This window comes from Oryx dammah, unplaced genomic scaffold, assembly GCF_014754425.2.
Source record: "Oryx dammah isolate SB20612 unplaced genomic scaffold, SCBI_Odam_1.1 HiC_scaffold_5, whole genome shotgun sequence".
Classification (NCBI taxonomy): domain Eukaryota; kingdom Metazoa; phylum Chordata; class Mammalia; order Artiodactyla; family Bovidae; genus Oryx; species Oryx dammah.
Window position 1 is genome coordinate 93,166,664 of NW_024070189.1, and position 12,540 is coordinate 93,179,203.

The window sequence follows — 12,540 nt, forward strand, 5'->3', positions numbered from 1 at the left end:
CTACAGGGTATCAAAGAGTCAGACCCGACTGAGCAACTGAGCACACACACGCACACATATAAAACATTTGTGGAGGTTTGCAAAGTTCCAGCAGACTTGGGGACCGGGTTTGGCTAGGGGAAAGTGACATGGTCTCAAGCTTGAGGTGCCTTGATGGACCTTGTCCATCTCTGCCTCATTCCTCTGATTCACACCCCCTTCCTGTCTTATCAGCCTGAAATCCTGTCCATTCTTCCCATGGGTTGTCTCTCAAATCCCCCTGCCCTCTTCCCACCCAACACTCAAGCCCTAGATCTTACCTCTTCTGGATGACCAGCACACTCTCATTTAATAAATAACATATTAAGTCATTGCATGTATTTATTATAATACATATAATACAAAGAACCCCAACCCCTGCAGAATCGAGTCCCTGGAGGGAGATTCCATGCCTCTGGTCTGCACCCTTGATGGTGCTCACCATCACTGGTCACCACAGAGCTGTGGACTTCTGCTTCCCAGCAGCGATCTGGCCTTTGCTGACTCCCCTCCCCTCCTTCCAGCCCCACCCTGACACCATTCCTGTGGAAGGCACCCAATTCTTTTCCCCATCTCATCTCAGCATACTGGCAAACTCCTACTTTTCCATTGGAACCCAGCTCAAGCTGTCACCTCCTCCGAGAAGTCTTCCCCTGCCCTCCCAGGGAGTATGAGGAGCCCCCTTCCACCCCCACTGTTGCTCTGGTGATTCCAGTAAGAGGATGGGGGCCCCAACCCCTTATCCCATCTCAGGCCTCTGCCCTCTCAATTCAGTGCCGGCTCAGCCCACAGCTCGGTACTCACTCAGACAAGAACTCAAACCAGGTGAGGTTCGAAGCTGCTTCTCCGGGGCAGACCGACAATCGAGCCCTCTGCCGGGCCCTGCAAGGTCAGAGGGGACAGACACCAGGGTCGACAGCTCTTCTCCCGACCCCTAGCGGCGCCCTCATCTGTCCCTCTCTTCCAGGGCTCCCGTGGACAGGCGTGCAGCCCATGACCAGGGATCCCATCATCCCTCCACATGTGGTCTTGGATACATGGTCATTGTGATGGGTTTTCCAGCAGAGGGTAGTAACAGGTCTTGGTCAAAAAAAGTCAACATGTTGGGAAGATTTTTGCAACAGATGGCAGCATTTTGGGAGAGGGCCACCTTTTCCCGTTTGTGCAAAGGCACAGCATGGCTGGTGGCAGCTTGCTCCTGTGTCCTGTCCTTCCCCACACCTGTGCCTCCTCCCACCTCTCCAGTCCTCCCCGTCTTCACACATGTCCCCTCTACCCATCCACTCTTCCACCTGTCCCCACACCTAACCGTTCCCTGCTTGCATCCCCATCCCTGTCCACCCCTGTCCCCCTACACCTGTCTTCTACATCTGTCTCACACACCTGTTGCCCCACACCTAGCCCCCATCCACTCACCCATGGTACTGTCGGAGTTCTTCAAGCACCTGCTGGACAATCAACCTGAGTGGGGGGTCGGATAAAAACAGTCCACAGTTGCCCCCAATGACAGGCGTTCCCCCAAACGAGCTGTGAGTGCCTGACCCAGCCCTGGTCCTGATGCGACCCCTAACTGGGAGGCCCAAACCCTCTCCTGATGCTGTTGAGAACCTTCTGAGGTGCCTGGGAGAAAGTCGGTGTGGGAGAGGAGACTGAGGTTATTAGAGGCGGACTGTGGCTGCCCTGCTCACTTTCATGGGCAATGATGCTACATCCCTGCATTCCTCTTCCCCAAACCTTGACCCCCTTGGCTGTCCCGGGGGTCCCTCCCCCACCTAAGGGTCAGATACTCACACATGATTCGGCTCCACATGATCCTTTTCCATGCATTCCAGCACCGGAGGGTCCAGGCCTGGAAGCAGCCCCCACCCCAGGAGACATAGGTGTGAAAGGTGCCTGGGGCAGGACCAGCCTAGCATACAACCCCTGAATGCACCCCTGCAGACCTGGAGCTCGTCCAGATGGGGCTTGCCATGCTCGGGGCGAGGGAGAGTGGTAAAGAGGACAGAGAGCCAGGACGGAAGCGCCCCGGGTGTGTCATGAGCTTACAAAGGGCGAAATGCTTTACACATATTAGGTCAGTGAACTCTCAAAGTGACGCTGAAGGAGATATTCTGATTGTCTTTCTTAGCGACAAAGCGGAGGAGGTTCAGAGACTTGCTGCTGCTGCTGCTAAGTCGTTTCAGTCGTGTCCGACTCTGTGCAACCCCATAGACTTGCTAGAAAGTGGTAAATTCCTGGACTTCCCTAGTGGTACAGTGGTTAAGAATCTGCCTGCCAATGCAGGGGAGATGGGTTTGACCCCTGGTCCGGGAAGATTCCACATGTCTCGGAATGCCTCACGTGCCACATCTACTGAGGCTGTGTTCTAGAACCCTGAGCCACGTGCCAGAACTGCTAAAGCCTGTGCACCCTAGAGCCTGTGCTCCACAACAGGAGAAGCCACTGCAATGAGAAGCCCATGCACCGCACTGAAGAGTAGCCCCTGCTTGCTGCAACTAGAGAAATCCTGCACACAGCAATGAAGACCCAGTGCAGCCAAAAATAAATTAATAAATAAAAATTAAAAAAAAAAGAAAAAGAAAGTGGTAGCTTCTGGTTTGGCCTGTAGGTCTTTCTGATACCAGAGGAACACAAGCTCTTCAGATAGAGATGCAGAGAAAAAGAAGGAGATAAAGAGACAGAGGAGGAAGAGAGTCCTGGCAGTCATTCCAATATTGTGCCCACCTTGGCTTGAGAGTCCCCTGGGAGGGTGAGGGGGAAGGGTAGATGATGGAGGAGCCATGTCACCTCTCCCCCAGCATTCTGCCCAATTTCTGCCAAGGGGACCCTAATCCTCCTCCACCAGCCCCAACCAGGGGACCCTCCAGCAGAAGCCCCCTACCCCACTTGTTTGAATGAAGGAAACCCCCAGGCTGGGCTACCTTGAACAGCTGGAGGCGGCACTTCCAAAGCTGGAAAGATTTCCAGGGAGCTGATCTCATCGAAGGACACAGGAACAGACCGTGACCTCACTCTTTTCTCGGGGCTGTCACATTCCTGCAGGGAATAAGCATCTCGCTAAGCCCGGAGGCAGCCTGGGCTGCAGGCAGTTTCCCTGGGTCGAGGGTCCCCAGCCTCCAGCTGCAGACAGGGGCTACCCTCAGCCTTGGGGCATAGGAGCAGGAATGGGTCTCTATAGCAGCCGAGGGCTGGAGCCAAGGACCATACCAGCCAAGGACCACCCCCCAGTTGTGGGCTGGAGTTCTGGAATTCTGAACCACAAATTCTAGCCATGGCCAGAAACTGCACCCCCGGTCATGGTCAGGGGCAGAGATGCCCCAGGCGGAAGCCTCAGCTCCAAGAGTGCATTCTCCAGCTTTGGGCTAAAATCCCAGACCTGAGACGAGCTCTTCTCCTTTGCAAAGTTCAGTCACAGACAGGGCTTCTACCCAGCTGCAATGATTCAGAAACAAGCCTGAGCTCCCTAGCCTAGGGGATGATGCTTACAGCCAAGGATCTCAGGCCAGCAAAGGACCTTCGGGCTTGGTCTGGAGTCTTAGGACCCAGCGACTCCTCTGTCATGGAGGAGGAGTCGGTCCTCCTGCCATGATGGGTTAGTCCCCCCAGCTATGTGTAAGGCACCCATGGGTCCCACAGAGCCAGCGGCTGGGCACATAGTTGTGTTATTAACTGGGGTGGTTGGGGGTTGCACCAACCTTGCTTGGTTGATCTGCGGGGGTTCCACCCCCAGGCAGACACCCTTGGGTCCAGGCCTGCAGGCCCTCTCCTGGCAGGTTCAGAGCGAGGCTGGCCAGTGTCCGAGGCAGAAAAGGCCCCTCATTCACAGCTGAGGATTCGATGCTGAACCTGGTGGAGAACAAGAGGGAGTCAGGTCTCTTCCACTGGGCTGTCACCCCAGCTCCAGCATTCGAGGCACAGGGGCCTGGGGGAACCCTTGGGTGGTCCTGTTATGGGGGCAGGGCACAGAGAGTGTTCCAGACCTCCCAGCGCCAGGGGGTGGACAGGGAACCTGGCTAGAGGATCTGATGCTGAGGTTCCATTTGCATCACAGGCCCACTGCTTTTTTACACAGACTAGATTAATATTTGGGGAGAACTATGAGGGGCGGGGGCTTCCCAGGTGGTGCAATGGTAAAGGATCTGCCTACTAATGCAAGAGACGCAAAAGACTGGGGTTCAGTCCCTGGGTCGGGAAGATCCCCTGGAGGAGGACATGGCAGCCCACTCCAACAGTCTCGCCCGGAGAATCCCACGGACAGAGGAGACTGGTGGTCTACAGTCCCTGGGGTTGCAGAAGAGCCGGACACAACTGAAGTGACTGAGCACACGAGCATGGGAGGGGTGGGGGGAGAGTTGGGGAGCCCACAACTAAAGCACTCCACTGTTTCGGCCTGCCACTGTACTGTGTGGGTGGTGCCAAGCACCTGTCCGTGTTAGAAGTGCATCTGTGCTTCTGTGCTCGCATATGCAAGGGACACATTTAGGTGTCTCTGGTTTGAGCAGGAGGAGGGTGCATGCCTGTGTGTTGAGTGTGGGCATGTACCCTCCATGTGCAGGGGCAGATGTGCTCATCTGGGTCCAAGCGTGCCTGCCGGCTTCATGCAGCCTCCAGGTTGGGCTGGCGCACGCTCCTTCAGCGTGTGCTTGCTCACCCGTGCACACGGATGCGTGTGCCCACACACATGCGTGCACCTCCGGAGGGGGTCTCTGGGGCTGCCTCTGATAGCACAGACACCTCTGGTGGCCCTTGAGCTAGGTGACCCAGAGGTGGCGGTAGGGGAGAGGAGCAGCGTGTGGCTGCCCTGGAAGGTGTGTCCCGGAATGCGGCGGCGCAGTAGGCGGCTGACCTCTGCCGGCTCTCGGAGCAGCTCCTCGACCTCTCCCAGCTGCGTCTCCGAGCAAGGCCCTGGGAACTCGCAGTGCTGGAGAGGGGCGTTTCTCCTCTGGCTTCTTCGCTAGGGGGGCCACTGCCTCTGGCTCCCCCAGGCTGGCTGTGTGAAAGGACTTCGAGGCCCAGGTCCTGGAGATACTCACTGCCCTGAAGGGCCCCCAAGTCCAGGCTGAGGTCCTCTGAACTCTCGCTACCACCAAGCAGCCCTGGGATTCCATCCTCCTGGAGACAGATGGGGAAAAGGCCTTGACCCACAGGCAGCGAAGACCCCCACATCCAGACCCTCCCTGCCATCCCCCACTTGTCCAACCTGGGCTCTGGGCCTAGCTCTTGGCAGGTGGGGTAGAATGGGGGTGGTCCCCTCAGTGCAGGCCTACAAGGCCTTAGTCCTCTGAAAAGGGGCTGGAAATTAGGGATACCGGCCCCGACTCAACCTCCATTGCTGAGTTTCTGTCTGATCATCTTATGAAACAGGCCATGTAATTTCTGTCCTCTGTCCTCTGTCTGCCGGCTCACCAAGCTTGCTTTAAGCCTCTTATAAGATCATGTGTGTGAATGCAATTTGTACAAGTGCTGTACTCCAATAATTCAGCCACCTGATGCAAAGAACTTACTCATTGGAAAAGACCCTGAAAGAAAGACTGAAGGCAGGAGGAGAAGGGGACAGCAGAGGATGAGATGGTTGGATGGCTTCACCAACTTGACGGATGTGAGTTTGAGCAAACTCTGGGAGTTGGTGATGGACAGGGAAGCCTGGAGTGCTGCAGACCATGGGGTCACAAAGAGTCAGACATGACTGAGCAACTGAACAGAAGTGCACGCAATATCCTTGATGCTACTGGCTGAATTTCAGGCAGCATTGTGACTCCTAGGCTTTCCCCAGGGCTGCCCTTAGGGGTTTCCTAGACCCTAAGTCTCCCTCCCAAGCCAGGATGAGAGTGAACCAAGTGAGGAAGCCACCTTGGGCATAAAATTGTAGGGGGTGCCCCCAAACTCAGAGATCAAGAAAAGCATATTTTAATACTTTTTTTTTTAAGTTTGTAATTTTCATTTGTTTCTTTTTTTCTTTCTTTTTTTGTTTGGCCACCCCTCACGGCATGGGAAACTTCCCCCACCAGGGATTGAACTCGTGCCACTGTAGTGGAAACGCAGTCTTAACCACTGGACCACCACTAAGTGTAAGTAACTCAGTCATGTCCACCTCTCTGCAGTCCCATGGGCTGTAGCCTACCAGGCTCCTCTGTCCATGGGATTCTCCAAGCAAGAATGTTGGAGTGGTAGCTATTCCCTTCTCCAGGGGATCTTCCCAATCCAGGGATCAAACCAGGGTCTCCCGCACTGTGGGCAGATTCTTTACTGTCTGGCCTCAGGGAAGCCCTAAGGATCGCCAGGGAAGCCCCTAATACGACAGTAACAAACAATCCAACAAACTTCAATATAGTGCGAAGAGTTCCACGATGAATGAATTATCAAGGTGTCACGGCATGACAGGGACTTCCCTGGTGGTCCAGTGGTTAGGACTTGGCGCTTTCACCGCTGGTCTAGGAACTAAGATCCCACATGCTGTGTGCTGGGGCCAAAAGTTTTTTAAAAGGCGGGGCTTCCATGGTGGCTCAGAGGTAAAGAATCCGCCTGCCAATGCAGGAGACAGGTTCAATCCCTGATCCAGGAGGATCCCACATGCCTCGGAGCAACTAAGCCAGTGCTCCACAACTACCGAGGCTGTGCTCTAGAGCCCTTGAGCCGCAACTAGTGAGCCAGCGTGCTGCAGTTACTGAAGCGTGTGCACTCTAGAGTCCGTGCTCTGCAAGGACAGGCCGCCGCCATGAGAAGCCTGTCTGCAGCTAGAGAGCAGCCCCTGTCGCCACAACTAGAGAAAACCCGTGGGCAGCAACCAAGACCCAGCATAGCCAAAAGTACATACGTACATAAATGATTCAAAATTTAAGACATGACAGTATTGGACCCTGCACTTCGCTCACCTCACCCTATTTCCAGCCCCCCACTCCATTGTACCAGAGAGTAGCTTGGAACCTGTGAGCTCCTAAATCCCTTCCAATACCTTCCTCTCCCTCCTCGGCACGGTATTTACAAAGGGCTCCAGGGTCCGCCGCCTCCTGCTTCCAGCCCCTCTGCAGCCTCACATTCCCACCCACCCAGGAGGCAGCTGTTAGACTCCAAGAATACATAGAGGTGGATGATGACGCCACATCCACCAAAGCACCAACCTGTTGCCTCCCCAACAGTTATTCAAGGGCCTTGTTCTTAATCCCATTGCAGCTCTACCAGGGGGTGGTATTGTCCCACTTTCCAGATCAGGAGACTGAGGCTCAGGGAGGAGAAAGGACTGTGCAGCCTTGGGTCACACAGTTGGTAAATGGCAGAGCCAGACTCAAACTCTGTGGGGTCTGTCTGGACCCAGGCTCTAGGCTCTTTCTTGCTCTACTTCCTCCTCTATTGCTTTTCCTGGTCTTTTCTTTGCCCTCTCCTCTCGCTGTCATTCATCCTTTTTTTTTTCTTCCCAGCCAGGGCACCTGTTTTTTCCTTTCCCTGGAGAATCTCTTCTCCTAGGCCATCCAGAGGCAGTCTGGTGAACTCCTATTCATCCTTCAAAACCCACCTTGGGCATGCCCTCCAGGCTGCCTTCCTGACTCTTCCAATCTAAATAAGGTGTCCCTCCTCTGGGCTGTCAGGGTCTGCAGGATAAGGACTATTCCTTTCCAGGCCATTGTTGACGCCGTCATCAGACAGGGTTTGGTGGGTAGGTGGGTGGTCCGCCCCCCATGCTACAGGCAAAACCAACCTTGAGATGTGGCCTTAGGCATCTATGTGAGCTCAGGCAGTCCTTGATGGACTGTCCCAACTGGTGGCCTAAAGGGCCCACTGAGCAGACCTGCCACCCTTGATGGTTTCTACAAGAGGCTCCCAGGATAGAATTGCCAGGTAAAATACTGGACGCCCAGTGAAATTCAAATTTCAGATAAACGACTTTTTTTTTTTCTAGTGTAAATAGATTACAAACATTGCAATATTTGGCATTTAATTCTAACTGGGCATCCTGTAATTTTATTTGCTCAATTTTGCAAGCCTACCTATCCATGGGCCATTTGGCCGGTTACGGCCAGTCTTTACTAGGAAAGAGGGAACAGCGAGGTCCCTACTAATGTTTGGTGAGGGGAATTTTCAGAGAAGCAGCCAACTGAAAGTGGAAAATACGTGGACTTCCCTGGTGGTCCATTGGATAAGAATCTACCTGCCAATGCAGGGGACACGGGTTCAATCCTTGGTCTGGGAAGACCCCACATGGTGTGGGCCACCTAAACTTGAGTGTCAACACTACTGAGCCCACACACTCTAGAGCCCACACTCTGCAACAAGAGAAGCCACTGTAATGAGAAGCCCGTGCACGCAACTAGTGAATAGCCCCTGCTCGCTGCAACTAGAGAAAGCCCGTGTGCAGCAATGAAGACTCAGCATAGCCCAAAACAAACAATAAATATATAAACAACATGTTTAAAAGAGAAAGAGGAAAATACTTGCCAGCCAAGAGCCAGGCACTTGGTTAGCTGGGGATCTTGGCTGGTGGGAGGCAGGTGGCAGTGTCCATACCTGTCTTGAATGAGGTTGGAAGAACTCTACAGGGTCTGGCTTTTTCTCTGACCTTCCCCACCCGGAACTCTACGGTTTTGATGCCTTATAGTAAAATATATATGGCTTCCCTGGTAGCTCAGTGGTAAAGAATCCACCTGCCAATGCAGGAGACTGGGGTTTGATCTCTGGGTCAGGAAGATCCCCTGGAGGAAGAAAAGGCAACTCAGTCCAGCATTCTTGTCTGGGAAATCCCATGGCCAGGGAAGCCTGGTGGGTTACAGTCCATGGGGTCACAAAGAGTCAGACACAACTTAGTGACTGAACAACAGCAACAAAAATACAACAGATTTCACCATTGTAACAATTTTGTGTACAACTCTGTGGCATTAAGTACATTTACTCAATATGTAATCATCATCACTGTCCATCTCCAGAACTTTTTTTCACCTCCCCCTAAGGAGGGTTTGTCGGAGAAGGCAATGGCAACCCACTCCAGTACTCTTGCCTGGAGAATCCCATAGTCGGAGGAGCCTGGTAGGCTACAGTCCATGGGGTCGCTAAGAGTTGGACACGACTGAGCGACTTCACTTTCACTTTCCACTTTCCTGCATTGGAGAAGGAAATGGCAACCCACTCCAGTGTTCTTGTCTGGAGAATCCCAGGGACGGGGGAGCCTGGTGGGCTGCCGTATATGGGGTTGCAGAGTCGGACACGACTGAAGCGACGCAGCAGCAGCAGCAGCAGCAAGGGGGGTTTGAACCCAGTAAACAGTAACTGCTTGTTCTTATCTCCTCCAGTTTCTAGTCGCCTCGACTCTACTGTCTCATTGAATTTGCCTATTCTTTGTTGTTGTTTAGTCGCTAAGTTGGGTCTGAGTCTCTGTGACCCTATGGACTGCAGCATGCCAGGCTTCCCTGTCCTTCACTATCTCCCTGGGTTTGCTCAGACTCATGTCCTTTGAGTCAATGATGCCATCCAATCATCTCATCCTCTGTCGTCCCCTTCTCTTCCTGCCCTCAATCTTTCCCAGCATCAGGATTTTTTCCAATGAGTTGGCTCTTTGCATAAGGCTTTGGCCGCCTGCCTATTCTAGGCACCTTGTTTAAGTGGAATCGTACAATGTTTGTCCTCTTGTGTCTAGTTTATTTCACTTAGCTTAATGTTTTCCAGTTCATCCGTGTTCTAGCACAGGTCACAGTTTCCTTTCTTTTTAAGGAAGGATAACATTTCATTGTATGGATGGACCACACTGTATGGATATAAGCAAAACTGTGTTTTGTTTATCTATTTGGTCTTTGATGGACAATTGAGTGGCTTCCACCTGTTAGCTCTTGTGGATTTTGCCGCTATGAATCAGTTCAGTTCAGTCGCTCAGTCGTGTCCGAGGTGTATAAATGTCTGAGTCTCCATTTTTACCTCTTTTGGGTAGATCTGTAGAAGAGGGGTTGCTAGATCACACAACAATTCTCTGATGGCTTTTGGAGCCGCCATATTTTCCACGATCTCCCCTCTTGAATCTCTCCTTTGCACCCACTAATCTGTTTTCTTTCTTTTTCTTTTTGGCTGCTCTGTGTGGGATGTGGGATCTTAGTTCCCTGACCAGGGATCGAACCCATGCCCCCTGCAGTGGAAGCAAGGCATCTCAACCACTGGAACTCCAGGGAAGTTCCTGCACCCACTGCTCTGGTTCCCCCCACCTGCCTGGCTGCTCCTTCTCTGTCTGCTGCTTCCTCCCCGTGTCTTTCATACACCAGGGTACCTCTCCTTCAGTCTCTATCCAAACCCTCCCCCCCCTCTGGCCCGGCTGGTCTGGGTTCCCCTGATTCTCCTCTGACTTCCCCAGCCGCCTTCCTGAAGTCACTCCCATCTCATCCCATCCCGGGTGTCTGGACAACCTCTACCAACTCCCGTCTTCCTCTGCCACAGCCCCTAAAGTTTCCTTGCATCTCTGGTTTTCATCCTCCTGTAAATATAAACACGTCAGGACAGCCTCTTGGCCTGGACTGGGTCGCCCCTCCTCTGTCTCCTGCATCTGGCCTCCCTCAAAGGAGGCAGAAATGGGAAGCTGGCCAGGTCTTTGGGTGGAAGGGGAGGGTGGACGGCTGTGGCAGGTACAGTGAGAGAGGGGGAGGGAGGGGGCTTCGTCCTTTGCTGGGGAACTTGTATCTTTCCTCCAACATTTCCTGGGTGAGAAATGGGAGCCAGCCCACTAGGAGCCTCCCCGGGCATCTGCCCAAACATAGGTATGCTGGCCCTGACACCCCAGAGAGCGTGCCATCAACTCAGACTCCTGCTCCCTGGACCCTGGGGAGCCCTGGGGGATGGGTGCCTCCCCGCCCCCGCAGACCCAGAGGCGAGATGCCCCAGGAATTTCCACTCTATAAAAACGGCTAGCTGCGTGCAGATTTAAATAGTACACAGATCAACGCTTTTTTAAAAATGTAAATGGCTATTTATCTCCTTGTAGTTTAGGAAAAAAATAGCACATCCGAGCAAGTTTGCGTCTCTGGTTCTGTGTCATCATGTAAAACCGGGAACGAGTTTCAAACAAGAGAGCAAAACAGGGACAGAGGGTTTTCTGATGGCTGGAAGGGTAGAAAGGCCTTCGTCAGGGTTTGCATCCTTGATGTAGCTTTTGTTAGCTCAGTGTGACCTAAGGCAAGTTTCTAACCCTCTCTGGGCCTCAGTCTTGTCATCTCTAACATGGGTGCCATGTTGCCTTCTTTTGAATATATTTTTGTCTGCTCATTTAGTTATTTTTGGCTATGCCAGCTCTTCATTGCTGTGTGGGCTTTTCCTTAGTTGCAGCGCTGGGGCCTCTCACTGCAGTGGCTTCTCTTGCCGCAGAGCACAGGCTCTTGGGGGCTTGGACTTCAGCAGTTGTGGCTTGTGGGCTCTAGAGCACAGGCTCAGTAGTTGTAGTGCCCCGGCCTAGTTGCTCCGCAGCCTGTGGGATCCTCCCGGACAAGGGATCAAACCCTGTCTCCTGCATTGGCAGGCGGATTCTTCACCACTGATCCACCCAGGGAAGCCCTATGTTGCCTTTTTGTAGGATTGCTGGGCAGGTGAAATGAGATGATGTTTACATCTTGTAAGCCCTTGATCAGTGGAAGCAGATACGGGGTTGGCCAAAAAGTTCATTTGGGTTTTTCTATAACATCTTACAGAAAAACCTGAGCAAACTTTTTGTCCAAGCCCATATTATGGTGGTTGTTTTTAATACTTCAGGAATCAGGGATCTTCCTCTGGGGCCCTGCCAGATGGAGCTAATTAGAGTAGACCGATGATTAAGCGCTACAATGACAATCAAGTATGAGTGAATGTTCTAGAAAGTAGAAAGTGGGCTAGAAAGAACAGGAAGGGACAGTTGACTCTGGAGGGACAAGAATTCTGGACTGGAGTTCTACTTAGGAAATCCCTTTTTTGTTATTCTTTTTTAAAACTTAATTGTTTTAAGTTTGAAAAATTTGATTTATTCTAAGCCAGATCATACAGAAAATCCCTCTTTTAAAATGGACAAACCCCTGGGGTAACCACTGGTGTGCAAAATCTACTAAGGATAACTCAATTAGGACAGGTTAGACCATCCTTAGACAGCTTCCATAACCAAAATTAAACCCCCAAACTGTATTTCCAATCACATAGTGTCTATGTGACAAGTAAGTGATTTCTTGAACTGGCTATATAGGTCAATATATATACCAACTGCATATATTTTAAAATAATCTATATCTTAAGTGTGTATATATATATATATATATATACACACACACATACTTTCATTAAAATGCATGTATATTTCAATGAAAAGTCCTACTAAATGTAAAAAAAGATAGGAAGGAAGGAAGAAATCAAGGAGGGCTTCCTGGAGGAAGTGACAGTGAGGGACACCCTGAGCAATGAGTAGGAGTTAACTAGGCGGAGGCTCTGGGTGAGGGCATTCCAGGCAATAAGAGAACAGGATGTTCAGAAGCCTGCAGGCTTCAGAGTTCAGGATGCCTTCCCTCAAACTGGCAAGATTTCCTTTTGGCTGGAGGTGTG

At 52.1% G+C, this 12,540-nt stretch overlaps 1 protein-coding gene across 2 annotated transcripts in view; it reads right to left on the reverse strand.

Moving 5' to 3' along the window:
* ARHGEF18 (Rho/Rac guanine nucleotide exchange factor 18) overlaps positions 1-5,548 on the reverse strand; it is a 70,705-nt gene extending 65,157 nt beyond the window's left edge. For both annotated transcript variants that reach the window (XM_040240602.1, XM_040240601.1), the window contains exons 1-6: positions 4,865-5,548; positions 3,714-3,864; positions 2,940-3,054; positions 1,810-1,867; positions 1,435-1,479; positions 823-900 (exon numbers count right to left, since the gene is read on the reverse strand). In XM_040240602.1, the coding sequence (XP_040096536.1) occupies positions 823-900; positions 1,435-1,479; positions 1,810-1,867; positions 2,940-3,054; positions 3,714-3,864; positions 4,865-5,202 (785 nt within the window). In that variant the 5' untranslated portion in view covers positions 5,203-5,548. The remainder of the gene's footprint in view (positions 1-822; positions 901-1,434; positions 1,480-1,809; positions 1,868-2,939; positions 3,055-3,713; positions 3,865-4,864) is intronic.
* Between the last annotated feature and the right edge of the window lie 6,992 nt (positions 5,549-12,540).